This window comes from Ailuropoda melanoleuca, chromosome 15 (genome assembly GCF_002007445.2).
Source record: "Ailuropoda melanoleuca isolate Jingjing chromosome 15, ASM200744v2, whole genome shotgun sequence".
Classification (NCBI taxonomy): domain Eukaryota; kingdom Metazoa; phylum Chordata; class Mammalia; order Carnivora; family Ursidae; genus Ailuropoda; species Ailuropoda melanoleuca.
In genome coordinates, this window is record NC_048232.1 from 84,753,125 (window position 1) to 84,771,275 (window position 18,151).

The following is an 18,151-nucleotide window of genomic DNA, read 5'->3' on the forward strand; positions in this document are numbered from 1 at the left end:
GGCCGCGCGCTCGGGCCCCGGCACCGCGCCTCCGTCTGCGCCCAGCCCCCGGCGCGCCCGCCCCGCGCACTCCAGCAAACTTTCCGCGGCCGCCCCCCGCGCGCGTCTACACCGCCCCGCGGCTCTGCGGCGCTCCCGCTGCCCGCCAGGGCGCTGCAGGGTGCCTCGGTCAGAGTCCGCGTCTCCACGGTCTCACCGCCGCTAGTTACGCGGACTGCCTTAACTACCTCGGGATTTCGGAGGCGCCCGACTACAGCGCCACGGCAGCCCCCGGGTCAGTGAAGACTCCTCGGCTCAGGGGCCGCGTCCACGCCGCCTCCGAGATGCCCCAGCGGCCGGACCGAGTCTACACTGCTCAAGGCTCACGAGGCTCAGAGGCCGACCCAGGACGCAGACCCCGGGACAGCCGCTTAGTGAGCGGGGTGGTGCCGCGATTTGTCCCCGTGCCCCTGCGCCCCACGAAGCCGGCCGGGGGTTGCTTACCTTGCCCGCGCCCTCACGCTCCTGTCCTGGCTGTGCGGTCCCTTTCATACATTTTGCAATATTGTCGACAGCGAAAGAAAAATAGTATAAATCCTCTCCAGGTCACGTGGCTGTCCCCCAATCTCCCCGCTTTCCTCTCTTTTCGGCCTTTGAGACAATACTCGGCCCCGGCGGCCGGCCGCAGGCCAGGGGGTTTCGGGCAGGCCCTGCTGGCCGCGGCGGGGCGGGGCCTGGGCGGACAGGGGGCGGGGCTCGGGCGGGCCGTGGCGGGGCAGGGCGGAGCGCGGGCTCCGGCGGCCCTCCCGCGGGAAGCCGGGCCCTTCTACAAGCGCTCCAGTTCCAGCTCTGATTGGTCGGCCGGCCGGCGAAACTGAGGCCTGATTGGCTGAGATGAAGCAGGGGCTCAGGCAGTGGGGTGGGGGTTGCTGGTTTCATTCTTCGCCTTTTCTTTCCTGCGGCCGCTGCTGCTCTTTTGGGCCCTCCTGAGAGCCGCAGTCTTTCCTTCGCTGCTTCCGTGCACCCCATCATAAAAGTTAACCACCCGAGTATAACTGCATTTCTTTGCCCTTGGCGACCGAAGAGGTAGCACCTTGAGGTCGGGACACTGGGTTTGTGGTGCTCACCACTGTATCCCCCAGGGCCTGGCACACAGGATGGGCTCAAAATGTGTTTGTTGATTGAATTAATGGAAAATGTGCATACAGGTTTTTAGAGCTATCTTTAAGGCTGGTAACATCCCTAGAAAATGGTATTACTATTCTCCTTCAAGAATGGAGAGACGGACATGTAGAGGAATGCTGTCACCTGGGAGTGATGGCTGAGCTGATACTAGGACATGCTTACATCACGGGATCTCAGATCTCTACACAGCGAAGCACTGTGGAGTGTCAGGGCCTCAGTTTCCCATCTGTCAAAAGATTCGATGGATTAGAGAAGAAGGTGGTTTGGAAGCTTATTTCAGTGAATATGCTGTAGGCTGCACTGTACTTGGTGGTGGGAATGAGCCATCCCTAACCTCCATGTTAAATTCTGGGTCCTTTCCTTTCCTGGCACTCCCTCCCCCACAAATCACAGAAGACATCAAAAGCACTCTGGTCAAACCAGGCTATCTTACCCACCTTTTGGGGGCATGTGGAAGGATTTTGGCCGGGGAGGGGGGTGGAGCCACAAGGGAAACTGACTTGAGCAGGCATGCTATTCTGGGGAGAAGGGAATCCTTGGGAAACCCCACTCCATCCCAAATTAGCCTTTTTTTTTTTTTTTTTCGAAGTAGACTCCGTGCCCAGCGTGGAGCCAAGCTGTGGGGCCTGAACTCAGACCCTGAGATCAAGAGTCAGGCATTTAACTAACTGAGCCACCCAGGTGCTCCCCAGGCTGGTCCTTTTGATTGAAGGGTGGTCTCTGAGACAGGATAGAGGAGAAGATGTTCTCTGATAAAAGAGGGTGTAGGAGCTGCTCCTGGAGTTGGGTGAGAGCATTAATTGACAAGAGAAATGCTACCTGAGAGCCTGGATGGCCAGGTTCAGGCATGCAGAATAGCTGGCTTGCTGGCGCAGAGAGTTCTCCCTGTGTCTGTTTTCACAGGGCCCCTTATAAGGGCACCAGTCATTGGATTAGGACCCACCCTAATCCAGCATGACCTCATCTCAACTTCATTACATCTGCAAAGTCCCTATTTCCAAATCAGGTTACATTCACAGGTTAGGATTTCAACATCTCTTTTGGGGGGGCACAAGCCTGCAACAAGGCTCAATGAAAAAAGAACATTCTGGACAGAGGGGAGCAGCAACAGCAGATTACCCTCCTAGTGCCCACTGCTTTCTGGGGTCTTATCTTCATTTCTTCTCAGTTCCTGGTACCTGGCAGCTTCTTATTCTGAGCCAGGAGCCAGCTGATCCTCTGATATGACACTTTCTCATGCCTCTTTTTCCAGCAGACTCTGATCAGACTGCCTGTCCCTCCTCTTCCTGCCTGCCTGGTCCCCACCCCCATCCACATCCCACATATGAGATGGACAAGGACAATAAAAGCTGTTTCACAAGCAGGTGGTGATTAATCGCCAAGTTAATTAAAGAGGCAGTAATTACACTCAGATTTCAGAGGAAGGAGCGATGTCTTGGGCAGGGATGGGTGGTCAGCCTTGGTCTCCCTGAAGAGGTGGGGCTGGAAGACAGAAGGGATTTGAAAAGACATGAAGAAAAAGCAAGTAACATTTTTAAACAGTGGATACTTCAACCATAGCTGTAATGTTTTATTTGACAGAGTTAGGTGGTGGGCTTAGACATTAAGCTCATCTCTGTACTTCTCGATGTCTTTGAAATATTTCATTAACAATAACAACAACAAAAAATGGCAGGGAGGCTTAAGTTTTGGATTTATAAATGGCCTCAAATACCAGTGTGCTCCACTTTACACAACGGAGAGGGCCTTAAAATTATGTGTAAATCGAATCCCGTTTGCCCACCCAGTACATCTTAACATCAGTAATGCTCAATCTTCATTTCTGATTGATTTTCCCTGGCAGAGGCGCAGAATTCTTTGCTTTAAGTGTTAGGCTCTCTCCGTCAAGTAGTTAATGACCTATAAAGCACTTAAAATGTACTGGAGGAGATGCTATTTGGAGGCACCCCGTGGTGTACCCTCTTCTATTGTCAGTAATCACCCCTCATTTATTTGCTCTTATTGGCTTAGAATTTGTTATCAGGTTTCCCTAACATGAAGCCCATCAGGAAAGGTCCAATTTCATACGGGCCCAGCTGGGTGCTGGGGTTGGTACCCTGAAGCAGCAGCAGCAGAGGAGGGAAAGGACCTTTCCTTAAGAGTCCTTGACCATGGGTGCACTGGTCACCTCTTGGCACGCCTTCCCTGACTACCTCATTCCCCCCACAGCTGTGGCCACCACAGCCTTCCCAATTTCTCCTCACCATGTGTCTGCCCCCTCAACCTGTCCCCGGAGTCCTGATCCGTTCTCTTGGCTACCTTTAGGACACCTCCCCCTAGTTGCTGCCTGGATTTCTCCCTACATTGGTGCTCCACTCCTGTACGTCTGGTTGTGTTTACTGAAACCAGCCTCTGTCCTCTGGGTGGGGCATGGATGCTTGAGGCCAGTAGATCACCAGGTCTTGTTGTCCCCTCCCCTCTGAAGTGGCTCTAGAGTCTGGTCCCCTGCCCCAGGCTACACCTCCTTGGCCTCAGTCCCAGTCCCAAAGCTTTTGCCGATGTCAGCAGCCTCCAAATGAAACAAGCCAGCCTCCCCTGAGCCATTTACTCGAGTTGCCGCCTAAAGAACAACGTAGGGGATTTTGCTCTCCTGCTTCCCAGCTTCTGTGTGCCCCCCAGGCCTCAGTCTGGTATCCAAGGCCCTTCACGACCTAGGCCTGGTGGCATCTCCCCAGGCTCCCCCAAGCACCTCACATGTTCTGCCATCCTCAGGCCTTAGCTCATGATATTCTCCATCTGGAATGCCTTCATCCTTCAAGGTCCCCTCTTCCAGGAAGTCTTCCTTGGTTAGCTCAGGCTTGGTTTACTCTCCTTGGGGCTCCCATAGCCTATCCAACAATATATTTCTTTGGGTTTCTGTGTCTGCCTGCCTTTCAAGGACATTTCTTGAGTGTCACTCATTCGGGGGCATTTATCAAGGGTCACTCGTTTGGGGACACTCATTCAGGGACATTTCTTGAGTGTCACTGGGAGAGGAGTTGTTAGGTGCACCAGCACTAGAATCAACCAGGTCCAAGTTCAAACCTGGCCTTGCCCTTTGCTAGCTGAGTGACCTTAAGCATTCACTGCCCCTCTCTGAGCCTCAGTTTCCTCCTCTGCCATGCCCCAGAGCTGGTGCCTACTCTTGGGCAACTGGAGGATGGCACCAGCCTGGCAATGTCAGTGCTGGGAGTGAGAGAAGAGGTCCAAGTTTGGGGTAAACACAGAGCAGCAGCAGAACCTCCAGGGTCGGAGCTGTGAGAAGCAACCACAGGAAGCAGAGCAGGGAGGAACCACTGACCGGGGGGCCTGGGAGGCTGAATAGGTCCTTCTAGAAGGGAAAGCATATTAGTTTTCTATGGCCACTCTAACTAGTTACCACAAACTCAGTGGCTTAAAACGGTGCACATTTATTCTCTGACAGTTCTGGGGGCCAGAAATTCAAAATCAGTTTCACCAGGCTGAAACCAAGGGGTTGGCAGGGCCACGCTCCTTCCAGATCTTTGAGGATAATCTGCCTCATCACCCTTTCCAGCTCTAGAACTGCGTTCCTTGGCTCATGGCCCCTTCCTCCGTCCTCCTCCAAAGTCGACAGTGCAGCAACTTTCAATCTCTCTACTTCCATCCTCATATTGCTTTCTGCCTTCCACCTATAATCTCTTATAAGAACACTTGTAAATTGTAATAACCAGGATAATCTCATTTTTAAAATCCTTAATCACATCTGCAGAGTCTTTGCCATATAAGGGCATTCATGGGTTCCAGGAATTAGGATGTGGACATCTCAGGGAGGCCCACTGTTCAGCTCATGGCAGAAGGCCGCTGAGCAAAGAGGTTCAGATCACGGGCTCTGAAGTCATTTCTGGGGCCCGAATCTCAGCCTTACCGCTTGCCCCCTGTGTGGACTTGGGCAAGTTGCTACATCTCCCTGATACTCCGTTTCCTCATCTATAAAATGGGAACAGTGCCTAGCTCCAGAACATAGTAGGCATGTAAATACACGGTGGGCAGAGAGAACTCCATGTCCCTGAGCCTGGAAGGACCCTTGGGCAAGAGGGAGGGAGGAGGGGCAGGACAGGGGGCGGGGCAGGCTGGGGTGGAGGGCCGGAGGGCTGCGGACTTGGGCACCGTCCCAGGGAAGTATGTGTGTATGCACACGTGTGATGTGTATTCTGTCCTCTGTCCTGGGGGTCATGAACAGGAGACACAGAAAGTGTTTAAACAGGGCAGTTTTTGTTTTTGTTTTGTCTTATTAAGATATAATTCACATAACATGAAATTCACTCTCTTTGGGGCTCCCATAGCCTATCCAACAATATATTTTCTTTGGGATTTAAAGCGTACGATTCAGTGGCTTTTAGCATATTCACGAGGTTGTGTAACCGTTACCATTATCCCATTCTAGAACATTTTCATCATGCCATAAAGAAACCCCATACCCATCAGCAGCCGTTCCCCCTCCTCCAAGGCAGGGCAGGGCTTTTTGAGAGCATCTTAAAGCTCTCCGCAATCTCCCAGTCCAGGCTTGAACCCAGGGAGAAGACAGAGGTGGCCTGTAGCACTGAGCTGTGGGGTGGGAGCACCAGTCACGGGATCGGGCCAGCCTGGGATTGACTCTCTCCTCAGCCTCTCCTGGCTTCCTCACTATATCCCGGGAGGCAGGATAACCCACTCCACAAGGCTGAGGAGGGCCGAGGTGTGGGAGCTCAGAGCTCACTTTGTATCAGCACAGTTAGCATTTTTCTCTCTGGACCTGTTCACTCAGTTCCAGAATCTCCCTTCCCCCTGGGGTTCCCCTGGCCAGACTTTTCCTAACAGGTCAAAGGGGCAGCTCTCCTGCCTTTACCCCCCAATACGCAGCACCTCAGGGCTCCCTGCCCACAGGAGGCAGTAGGCCGGGAGGCTGTTGGAGGCAGGTGCTGAGGCTGAGTCCAGAGAGGTCAGAGTAGAGGGCCTTTCTAAGGCCTGAGTAGCCCTGAGTCTCCCCTACCAATCCAGCCATTGTCTGGGTGGCTCTGACCTGGGCAGAACACGAGGACCCACAAGGGGCTTCTTCAGGGCTCCCACCCTGCCCCCTGCCACGGAATCAGTGCTGCTGGTTGCCTGGAGGGTCCCAGGCTCTGCAGGGTCGGGGCCGTCTGGCCTGGCCTAGAGGCAGCTGAGGCAGGAGGAACAGCCAGCTGGTGAGGCGAGGGACAGTGGTCAGAACATTGCTGAGCCGGCTAAAGCATCCCCTGCCAGTGACAGGGGCTTCTGGGATCCATTAACAGAACTGCCCTAACAGCGCTCTCAGGCCCTGATGCAAGCCCCACAGGCACGTGTCATCGACCGGAGCCTCTGACAGCTTTGGGAGCCGGGATGTGAAGCCAGGGGCCGCTGCTCGCTCTTGCTCTCGGCTCTCGCCTCTTTCTCATGTGCCTGCGCTTCCAGCAACTCCACGCAGAGCCTGCCCCTCCTGTCTGGCGGGCTGGTGCCAGCTTTCCAGACCCTGCACGTTCCTGGCCTCACCTCCCCTGCTCTGGAGGGAGCACTGTGTCTGTTTCAATCTTCACCTATGTGAAATGGGTCATGTACTAGAGATCACTTTCTGGAAACCGGAAAATAAAATCATTCTTCCTCTTTCAGTAAGAAGAGGCACTAAATCACCAGCAAAGGAAAAAGTTCCCTTATTCTTTACACAAATGGCTCTTGAGCCCCTCCTATGAGTCAAGCACAAAGAGAAACACACAGCATCTTCGCCGTGCTCAGAAGTTCAGAGCCCACTGGGGGAGATGGGCGTGTGTGTGAACTGATTCCGCTCACGGAGGTCAGAGCAGTGAGGCACGGGTTAACTGCTTGGTGGGGGAAGGGGTTTGAAGGAAGGCTTCATAGAGGAAGTGGCATTTGAGCAGGAATTCCTCAGGCAGAGAATGGGGTGAAGGGCTTTGGGACCGAGAAACTGGGAAGGGCACAGGTTCAGAGGTGGTGAGCTTGGCATCTCAGTGAACTGCAGCTGTGGGTGGGAGCATGGATGGCGCTTGGGGTGCCCGGGCCGGTGGGTGCTGGTCAGAAATGAGGCTGATGGATCCATGAGGACAGAAGCATCCGTCCCTTATCCCAGTCTCAGCACAGGTGCTGGCACAATGTTGGAGCTGGACATATGTTGAAAGAATGAAGGAGTTGTAAGACCCCTAAGTACAGGGTTGAGGAGTCAAGGCTCCATCCTGTGGACAGTGGAAGCCACTGTGAGGTTTTGTACAGGGTGTGAGGTAGGGGTCCAGCTTCATCCTTTTGCGTGGGAGTGTCCATATTTCCAGTACTATTTGTTCAAAGTCTGTTTTTGCTGCTATTGAATTATCTTGGCCCCTTTGTTGAAATGAATAAATGTGAGGTACTATAGGGTTTTGAGAGGGGAGAGGCATGGTCAGGTCTGTGCTATTGAAAGATCAGTTTGGTGGCAGAGACTGGGAAGGGGCTGGAAGGAGAGGAGGTTGAAGGGAGATTAGACGGGTGGGCTGGACCCAGGAAGGAGGGGGAATTGGGGAGAAAAACTGTACCCTGATCAGCCTGGGGCTCCTGTAGGGAGCCAGGTACAGGGCTGTGCCCCGAACCAAGGCCGTGAGCTCAGCCAGCCTGGGCCCCCAGGCCTGTGGCACTCACTGGGGAATTGAAATGGGGCGGGCGAAGGGGCACAGAGTAAAAGCCTGTGTTCCTCAGCCCCTCAAGGCGCACAAAGTGGTAAACTTAAACCCTCTCCAGATACAGCCATTGCGGGGAGGTTTTCAGGTAACCAGAGGGTTGCAAATGCAAAACATTGCCGATTACAGCAGCATTATCCCGGATTAGAAAGCTTCCAAGAGGCGGCTTGCACCTCCAGGCATGTTGTGCCCAGAAATTTCCAGGGGAGGCTAGGGATCCAAATGTCTAGGCTGCCTGAAGCCAGGCCCCACAGTGTGTGCTGTCTGCTGGGCGGGCCCAGCTTCAGCATCTCTACAGACCTGCCTTCATTTCCCCCAAAAGATAGACCGACCACAGGGAAGGAGGACCCCCCCCTCCAATTCTGAGCAATGTAAGGCTGACAGTCTATCTCTGGCAGAAATTTGTCCCTTCAAGAACTTCCCCAGCCCTGGGGGCACTGAGTCCATCTAAGACACTTTGTGCAACCCCCCTCTCCCCTCACATGACCCATGGGGTCCCAAGGACCACACACAGTGGAAGCCAGCCCAGTGCTGGAGCTGCCTCTTCTGGGCTATATGACCTTCAGCCTCTCTCTATCATAGTTTCTGCTTCAGTAAGATGGGGAGACAAGTGCCCCCCTCCCCGTGCAACACTGCACAGGGTGTTTTCAGGATGAAATGAGATAGTGCAGAGAGAAGCTTGAGCAATGAAGACCAGCACAAACCCTGTGCGTGACTACTTGGCAGTGTCTGCTAAAATAGTAAATGTCCACACCGTGGGCCCCAGCGAAGCCTTTTCGTCATTTCCCATGGAGAAAGTTCTGCAAATTATGTCTGAGGACATTCCCTGCAGCACCTTCTGTGAGGCTGGAAATTGTGAACTGAAAAGGCCATTTATCGGGCCCTGGTTAAATTAGGATCCACGGGTACTGTGGAATCCTTTGCTGTAATTAAGGAGTCTGGCGGTTTCTGTGAGCTGTCACGGGCAGATCCCCACCACGTGGGGCTCATGAACAAAGCAAGCACAAACAACACCTACAGAACGATCCCATTTAAGCTTCCAGAACCCCACACAAGCATATGTATTTTATGTGTTCATATATATGCACGTATGTAAGTGGATGCAATGCAAACAGCCTGAAAAAAACCCCACACCCCAGTGACCCAGGGGTCACCTCTGGAGGAGCCTGGGATGGAGGCTGGGACTGGCAGGAGCATCAGGGGGATTCTACCCCCTGCGTGATGCCCGTTAGGCCCCCACCACCCGCTCAGACACACACACACGAAATACCGAGTGCGGAGAGTAAGGTCCGGACCCGCACTGGGTCAGGGCTCACAGGCCCTAATTAGGTAATTAGGATTGCAGGTCAAGGAAGGAGCCTAGTACGGAAGGTGGCCCAGCACCTCCTGCTGGTGCCCCCAACTCATGGAGTCTGAATCCCGGTGTGAGGAAGCCCCTCAGGTGGGTGATAGCCCCTGGCATTGAGAGGGTCAGAGAGACACTGCCTTGTCAGCCTGGCTGGGCTGGGGCCATGGCCCACCTCTCCTGGCTGAGCGGTCTGCCAAGGAAACTATTGAGCTACATAAAAATCCATCCTGGAAATCCCAGAGGCATCCTTAGAATGGAGTGCGCCTTTAAATTAGAAAGAAAAAAAAAAAAGGCAGATTTGCCAGTAGCTTGACTTCAGGTTAGTGAGCGCTGGTGGCCAAAACGCCGTGGCTGTGCTGGGCCAAGGCCCCCAGGCCATGGTCCTGCAGTATTGGCTGTGAGGGGGATCCCCAGCCCCACCGAGGTTCTGTGTGGAACCGCACGTGTTCCCATGGAAACTCTGCTTCGCAGAATACTCTGGAAATTGTTGCTGAGGAGGGGCCGCCGCTTCCCACACCTATTTTGTGTTCCTGGGTTTGGTTTCCAGGGATGATGTTCTCAAGCAAGCCCCGAGAGGAACAGGAGCAGAAGGGGGGTTGGAGGTTGAAACCGGAGGGAAGGGGCAGCGAGGGCCGTTTCTGAGTGGCTGCCCCAGAGAGGCCTTCGGACGGGGAGGGCGTCAGAAGTCGCTGCACTGTTCCAGACGCCCGAGGCTCTGCAGAGGGTGACCTGGGGGGCAGGTGGGCTCTGCTCAGAGCCGGTAGGAAATCCCCGTCGGAGCTGGGCAGGCCGACGGAGACCCTGACAGGCCCGACTGCCGCTCTGAGGGGTGTCTTGGGGCAGAGTCTGGGTGGGAAGGAGCTGTTCCCTGGGGCCTGGCCCTCAGGGGCCGCGGGGGGCTTCTACCAGCCCTAGGCCCGGGATCTACCCTGAGGATGCCGCCATCCACCCTTCTGGTCTAAGGCTCCCCTCACCCGGGTCTGACCTGTCCCCCTCATCCCCCTCCCCATGGGGGCAACAGAACCTGGGGCCCCATCCCCTGAGGGATGCCTGCCCCTTGTTTAGCAGACCCCCTCCACGCTGTTCTGTAATCACCTGTTTTTCCTGGAGGATGAATGGAGAGGAAAATGCACACCCCCTGAGCCTCTGAAGGAGCAGAGAGTCCCCATCTGTCCTGTCTGAGCCACACGGAGCAGACTTGTCACCACAACCGAGGCTCAGGAGGCCACAGCTGCTGGGAGGTGGAGCTGGGGTTCCAGAAAGGCCAGCTGCCACACAGCCCCAGAGGGCTCCCAAGTCCGGAGCTCTTCCCTCCTTCCCTCTTTTAGAGTCCAGAGTCCACACAAGCCTGCCCTCAAGGAGCTCAGTTCAAAGCCCTCTCTGCCCCTCCTCCTCCCTACGGCCCCCTGCACCCCCTGCGGGACTCTGCCACCTGTTGCCCCTGCAACAGCCCGTCGGGCTCTCAGTCCTGGAGGTGAAGGGACAGGTGCTCAGTCTTCCTTGCTCCACACTGGGAGTCCCAGGATATTCTTACCCCCCCTCCCTTGTGTCAAAGCCCCTCCGAGGGTCCCACCCTTCCACCTTGACCCTCCTCCTCCTCCCTGCCTCTCTGCCTGCTCCTTGGAGACCTCAGCACCCTTGCTCCCACATTAGGGCACTTCAGCCTTGGTCTTGCCCCCAAGCAGACTCGGCCACTGTGCTGGCAACAACGGCTGTGTTTACAGAAGGGGTGACAGGTTGGTCCTGAGGGGCCTCACAGTCCATGGGGAGGAGTTAGGATTTTGTTCCCAGGGAGGTGGGAACTGCTGAGGACAAGGAGGGACGTGATCCCATGTGGGTTGTTTTGTTTTGTTAAAGATTTACTTATTTATTTGCGAGACGGAGAAAGAGCACGCTCTCGAGCATGGGAGAGGGGGAGAGGGAGAGAGAAACTTCAGCAGACTCCGCGCTGAGCGTGAAGCCCAACTCGGGGCTCGATCCCACGACCCTGAGATCAAAATCCTGAGATCATGACCCTGAGATCAGACCTGAGCCGAAACCAAGAGTCGGACGCTTAACCGTTTAACCAACTGCACGACGCAGGCACCCTGTTCCCATAAAGGTTTTCTCTGGGTGCCCACAAACTGGTGGCCCAGTGCCGCTCAGGGCCAGGATCGGACTGTGCCTCAGGCCCCTCATTGTCCCTGAACATGTTTATGTCCAAGGGCCCTTCAAGGACCTCTGGGGCAGCCTGGGGGTGGGAGGGAGGATTTTACAAATGAGCTGGTAGAAAGCAGCAGGGTTAGAGGAGAGCAGAGGAAGGAAGGAGCAGAGTCCCACAGCCTGGGTGATTCCCCACCCTCAGCCCAGTCTGCCTGTGACATGGGTTCCATCAAGGCTGCTGAGAGGGAGAAATGAGCGCTTGGAGCCACAGAAATGGCCCTGTGCAAGCCCTGAGGGGCCACCGTCTGCACAGGGCCTCAGCTCCAGCAACACCGAGGGAGCTGCTCGCCTGCCAGAGGGGCCCCAGGCACCGAGCCCTGCGTGAGGACAGGGCCTCCCAGCACTGGGCCAGGCACATGAGGCAGGTGGGTGGGGTCCAGGTAGGCCAGACTGGGGCTCTGGCGGACTGGGGCTCAAGGGGGAAGGAGGAGCAGCTGAGGCCTGGAGGAGGGCTGCAGAAGTGACAAAACGGTGAGTGCAGACGGGCAGGCTGATGGATACAACCTTGGGGTCCTTGCTGGGGGATGGAGAACTTCAGGAGGTCCAGCCCATTCGGCCAGCATCTCCCCATCCCCTGCCCCAAACATGCCACATTTCCTTCCTCTCCCTCCCGGCTCCAGGCCCCCAGACTGATGACCTCCACTCAGCCACCTGCCTGGCCTCCAGCTCTGTCCCTGAGCCCAGCCCAGCCTCTGCACAGCTCCCTTCTTAACCCCCACCCCACACCTCCCCCTAGCCCCCTGCCCTCCCAACACCTTGCATGGCTGCCTTATGCCTTCGACCCCACTGGGCAGGGGGCATTTGTGTAATTGTTCCTTTATTTGGCCCCGCTGATGCTCGTGCTCACAGCACTGACAAGGGTCCCTGGCTGGGAACCACCTGAGGAGCGCGTGGCTGGCCTACAGTCTGCGGTGCAGGCTGGCGCCAAGAGAGCCTGCGGAACTTGAGAGAGTGAGGACGGCTTGGGGAGGGGTGGTGTTCAGGAGAGCCCAAGGAGACTGAGGAAGGGCTGGGGGACAGAGGGAAGAGCCTGGCGAAGGCCAGATGCAAGATGCTCAGTGGTATGGCTGGGGCACAGAATGGGCCGTCGGGGGTAGACCAAGGCCAAAGTGCCCTAATGTGGGGGCAAGGTGATGGGGCACCCCTGGGGCCTCGCTCCTGGTGCGGGACCAGTTCTGTGGAGGGAGGGGCTGCCATGGGGCCTCAGATCCGGGGCTACTTATGGACCTGTAGAGCTCGTCCTAGAGGTTTTCATAGACCATGTTAAATTCGCTGTCATCTGTAAATCCGCGCACTTTCTCCTGGGAAAAGAAAGAAAGAAAAAAAAAGCAATGGGAAGAGAACAACGTTGGACTAATCTAGTTTTAGTCAGAGGCCAACAGACAGCTCCCTGCATGGCTTTGACAGGGGGGCCTGTCCATGTCCCCAAGGCCACCCTGCCAAACTCTTCTCCTTCCATTCCACCCGCCCTCGCTCCCTGCCCTCCAGCCCCTCAGGCCTCCCCACATGCTCTCTCCTCTGTCTGGGGGGCTCCCTACCCCCACCTGTTCCCCAACTACCTCCTACTTACCCTGTAGGGTTTGGCTCAGGGTCCCTGACAGCCCCCTCCCCAAGCCCTAGTCAGGTGCCTCCCCGTAGCACACCCCTCAAAGGGGGCTGCAATTGCCTCTGTGTGTTGGGTCAACACCTGTTCCTGTAGACCCAAGACTCCTGGAGGGCAGGGCCACGTCCAGCCGTCCTAGCCAGCGCCACAGGGCTTGGCACAGGGTGGACACTGCCTAGGACGGCCCAGACATCCTTGGGGGGGTCTCAGCATGGGGAAGCCCTGCTTCTAGTCAGGGCCAAGTTCAGGGCTGAGTACAGAAAGGGCTTTGAGAAGAGGAGAGTCAACAAACAATGCCAGCCTGGGCCCCCAGGGCTGCGGCAGGCCACGTGCCAGCCCCCTCACTTCCTGACGCCTCTTCCAAGGTGTCCGTGAACCCACCCACCACCCATGGGCTCCTGTGTCAGCTTGATAACCCCTTGCACTTTATGGTGGCCAAAAGCTCTGGTGTAGACATTACTTAACCCGGAACTCATTTGAATTCAGGGCAGCTGGTTTTGCAGGAAAGTGTCACTCATCCCCTTTATGGATGAGCAAAGTGAGGTTTAAGAGGGAATGGTGATCAAGTGATGTGCCTCGGGCCCCATCCTGATGAGAACAGAGGCCTGACCGGGCCAGCCCAGGCTGGCACCAGCCCAGACTCTAGCTTCCAACTTCAGCCACTGTCAGCCTGGGGACAGCTAGAAGCCTAGCAACGCCCCCTGCCTGGTTGGCCCGTGCAGACACTGCTCACATTGCACAAGTGCCTACTGGTCCCAGGACAACATTCAACCTTCACGGCAAATCTATGAGCTGAGTGCTGAGGCTCCCCAGTCACAGAGGAGGGGCCTCAGGCTCAGAGGGGAGCCCCTCGGCCCGGGGCTGCACAGCTAGGAAGGGATGGGACAGGGCTTCAAACTCTCGGGTCCTCCTAACCACTAGACCACCTGCCTGGGGGAGAGGGCTCGGGTTCAGCTGCAAGTGGCTCACTCTTGTGGTCCTATTTATCCCCATTTTACAGACGAGAAGGGCGGATGGAATAAGAGGAGGACCCAGGCGTGCTGCCCCCACCCCTCACCCCGCATACCTGGGAGAGGAGGCTCGGGGTCGGGGGCAGGCTGCTGGCCTTGTTCTGGATGCAGGAGTAGACTTCAGTGTCTCTGCGCTGTAGGGCCTGCAGGAGAGGGCAAGGGTCAGAGGAAGGTGAACTGGGGGCAGGGACTGGGTCCCAGCAGCCAGGCCTGCCTGCCGGAGCCCAGGGAACAGTCAGAGACATCTGGGCCGTAGCCTGTGAGGGGATGGCCACCTGGCCCAGCCATGTCACGCACTACCACACCGCCACACCTTTGCACCTGCCCTCCTCTCTCACAGAGCCACCTTGCCCTGTCCCTGCTTGTTCAAAGCGACTCCTCTGTGTCCCCCTGTCGCCTGCCTCATACCATCTCGAGGCTGTATTAGAGCCTTGGGCTCAGCGCGGGTGGGCCCTCTCCACGCTTCTACCTGGCAGCAAGAGGAGGGGCTGAGGCCCACTCCCACAGTCCCTGCCTGTCCTGAGGCCCTCAGTACCCTGGCTGCCAGCAGCCCCAGCCATGACACCTTGGCCGTGGCTCCAATAGGATGGCCACCTGGCATCTGTCCTCACTCCCCGGGTCCAAAGCTCCTGCCCCCGTGAGGGTCCTGGCCACCCATCCTCTCCTCTAGAACTGCTTTGAACTCCCACCTCTGCCTGTGCCTGCGGATGACTTGGGCACCCACGGGGGCCACATACCTCTCCCATCAAGCTGTACCTGGTTTGCCTCTGGGCCACTGAGGGCACACTCAGACAATGGCCCCATATGACCTATGAGCTCCTTGCTCACCGGCTTATGTGTCTTGGGGCCACACTCACTCTTGGCCCAGCTACAAGCAGCCGGATCAGAGGCCTCAGGATGGTAGAAAGAACCAGGCTTCGAAATCAGACAAGACTAAGTTCACTCTCAGCCCTGACACCTGCCAGCCCGGGGCAGATCCTGAGCCTCTCTCTGTCTCCCCATCTGTGAGAGGGGAATCATCATATTTCTCTTGTAGGTTCGAAGCATGATTAAATGAGATATTGCATGCAAAGGGCCCAGCATAGGGCTTGGTAAATAGTAGGCGCTTAATAACTGCTGAATGATCATCAGTTGAATGATCGTCAAGGGGGGCCTGATGCCTCCTTCCCCTCTCTGCGGTCACAGCCTGGACCCTCCTTCAGACTCTGCTGGGTGCAGGGGTCCCGTGCAAGGAGCAAATGCTGTTCTTTGCAGTTGTCGGAGCAGAGCCACCAACAGCCGAAGCGAGAGGCAGGAAGCTTCCCTTCCCGCGTGTACATGTCATATGGATGCCGGCTGGTTGCCAAGGAGGTGGTTTCCCTGGCAACAGGCAAGCAGGGGTTGCCGAGGCAGGCTGGAGAGACAGGTGGTGCTCTGAGGCAAGGGGAGGGGGTGGGGAGGGGAGGAGGGAGGCGCTGAGAGGTAGCAGTGCATGACAACCCGTGTAATAAACCATTGGCGCTTGGGAGCCCCTTGTTTCAAGGGCATCACACACAGCAATGGCCCAGCAGCCCTGGGGATCAGTTCAAGGGGCCCTGAGTCAGAAAGAGGGTGGGTCTTAGGAGAGAGGCTTCTGACCTCCCTCTGGGTAGGGAAGGGGCAGGATCGCCCCAAGGAGAAGCCCCATGTCCAGTAGAAGGCAATGGCCAGGGCCTGTTCCGGCTGATCGGGTCTTCACACCTGCCCAGAGCACCAGCCACGGCCAGCAAGCCTGGCACGTAGAATAGGCATCTGTCACTTAGCGTCCCTGTGCCCCTACCCCAGAGCGGGCTGCCCCTACAAGCTGGACCTGTCTGGTCAGAGTGAAGGGAAGAAAGGGCCTCCTTGCTGACACTTCGGCAGGGGAGCAGATCTGGGGTCCCACAGGTGGCTCCCTTCTCCCTCATGACTGGCTCACATGGGCTGCCCATCACACATTAGCCCAGAGAGGCTCAGAGATGTCTCAGGTCCCATGTGGTGGCAGAGCCAGGATTGAGACTCGAGCCTCCCACCCCAGCTCTGCGTACTCCTGCTGGGCTGGGCAGTGCTAGGGGATCTCTGAGCTAGCGAGGAGCACTGGCCCGGGGAGCCCCCGGGCCTCTGACCCACGCTGGTGGTTGGCCATGCTGGGGGCGGGAGTCACTGTGGGGCTAAGGGCGGGGGAGGCTGCGGAGGCTGCTGCCAGTTGGCGGTTAGCAGTGCCGACTGAAGCCCTTGACAGGGCCTGACCTGCTGGGCTGCATTTGCATGCAGGGTGTGACCCGCATCATTGGGCTGTGACATGCCTGGCGGCCTTGTCAACAGGACACCCTCTGAGGCTGTGTGCGGACTGTCCTGGCCTTCCTTGGTGGTGACGGGAACTGCCGCCCTCAGGTTGTGCTTGCTGGGAGCAGGCAGCCCTGGCCTCTGAATGGGCTGCTCTGGGCTGGACTGGATGCGGCTGTGCTGGGCTGGGCTGGGCTAGGCTGTATCAGGCTAGGCTGTGCTGTGCTGGGCTGGGCTGTGCTGGGCTGCACTGGGCTGGGGTGTGCTGGGCTGTGCTGGGGCTGGGCTGTGCTGTGCTGGGCTGTGCTGGGCTGGGCTGCACTGGGCTGGGGTGTGCTGGGCTGTGCTGGGGCTGGGCTGTGCTGTGCTGCGCCGTGCTGGGCTGCACTGGGCTGGGGTGTGCTGGGCTGTGCTGGGGCTGGGCTGTGCTGGGCTGTGCTGAGCTGGGGCTATGTTCGGAGGTATTGTGCTCAGTCTGTGCCGGGCTGTGCTGGGCTGCTCTGGGCTGGGCTGGGCTGGAGTGTACTGCTGGGCTGGGCTGTGCTGGGCTGGGGCTGTTTGTCTGGGACCCAGGCCCTCCAAGTCCTTTGCCTCCTGCCGCTCTGTGGGTGACATTGCTGACCCAGGTGCTCCCTGGCCGAGGTGTGAAGTCAGTGGCACAGCCCCCCTCTAGCCCAGCTGATGCCAAAGCTGACGTCAGCTGCCGTGGGCCAAGACCTAATCAGAGGGTTCTAGACATTGGTCCCCCCCGTAAGACCTACCCCTCCCTGTGACCAAGGAAACCCAAGAGCTGCACTCCCGTGGGCACCCACACATAAAGACTTGTACAGGGCCCTCTGGGGGCGGATGGGTGTGATTGGGGGGTGCGGTTTAGAAAGGAGCGGCACTCCGCAGAGAAGTAGGTCCGCTGCAGGCTAGGGTCCTGGCGTGTCAGCAGCGAGCAGCCCGTGGTGGGGTCTGGCGTCTGGGGAGGCAGGGCTGGGGTAGCCCTCCGGATGAAGGCAGTGGGGAGGCCCCGGAGGCTCCTTAGTTGGAAGCGACCGCACTGAGGGTGTGTTAGTGAGCTCCCCCCGCTGCCGTGAGCTGGAGTGAGGGCCGCAGGACAGCCAAGGCTGGAGCAGAGCTGAGGGGAGGCGTCCAAATGTCACGGAGGGAGAGCGACACCGCAAAGCTGATGCCCCAGTGTGCCCCGATGTGCCCCGGGAAACTCTGAGCCCCATGGAAACCCAGGCAGCTGGAAGGTGAGAAGGGCCGTCCACCTGTCCATATGGCCCTCGATATGAGCACCTACCATGTGAGACAAACAACAATTGCGAAAGTAAGAAGTGGCCATGGGGGCCATGGAGGGACATGAGAAGGCAGATTGGGAGTTAGGGTCATGGAGGGGGTGGGAAACTTGCAATTTAAAGGGGAGCTCAGGAAAGGCCTCCTTGCAAAGGTGCCATGGGAGCAGAGCGCAGAGGAGCGAGGGCCCCGTGGACGGGTACAGACAGGAGCAGAGGGCATCGCCAACACCAAGGCCCCACAGTGACCGCACGCCTGGTGTTCGGGGAACAGCAAGGCAGCCAGTGTGATGGAAGCCAGTGAAAGACAGGGGGAGATGGGGGCAGGGGGTGCGGGGAAGCCATGTGGGCAGAGCTCGGGGAGGCTCTGTTGGGGCTCTGACGTTGACGCTGAGTGAGGCAGGGACGTTCAGCAGTCTGCAGCAGCTGTGAGAATGGGCTTCCCAGAGCTCCAGCTCCAGAGACCAGAACTGACCTGGGGTCCCAGCTGCTGCGCTCTGGATCCCATCATCATGGGTGCATGGAGGCCAGAGGCCCTAGATGCCAGCACAGCCTCCCACCCC

General features: G+C 57.4%; 1 protein-coding gene across 5 annotated transcripts in view; it reads right to left on the bottom strand.

Annotated features, from left to right (window-relative positions):
* Positions 1-18,151, bottom strand: part of NFAM1 (NFAT activating protein with ITAM motif 1) — a 50,509-nt gene that overhangs the window by 3,998 nt on the left and 28,360 nt on the right. The window contains exons 5-8 of one of the 5 annotated variants that reach the window (XR_004621063.1): positions 14,079-14,165; positions 12,637-12,710; positions 2,571-2,646; positions 484-1,390 (exon numbers count right to left, since the gene is read on the bottom strand). Coding sequence is in view for 4 of the 5 variants with exons in the window: in XM_034644568.1 (XP_034500459.1) it covers positions 12,651-12,710; positions 14,079-14,165 (147 nt within the window). In the remaining variant the exon portion in view is untranslated. Of the gene's footprint in view, positions 1-483; positions 1,391-2,514; positions 2,647-2,710; positions 4,514-4,572; positions 9,937-12,636; positions 12,711-14,078; positions 14,166-18,151 lie in introns of those variants that run through there. The other 4 variants (XM_011234147.3, XM_034644567.1, XM_011234148.3 and 1 more) reach the window with 4 other exon arrangements.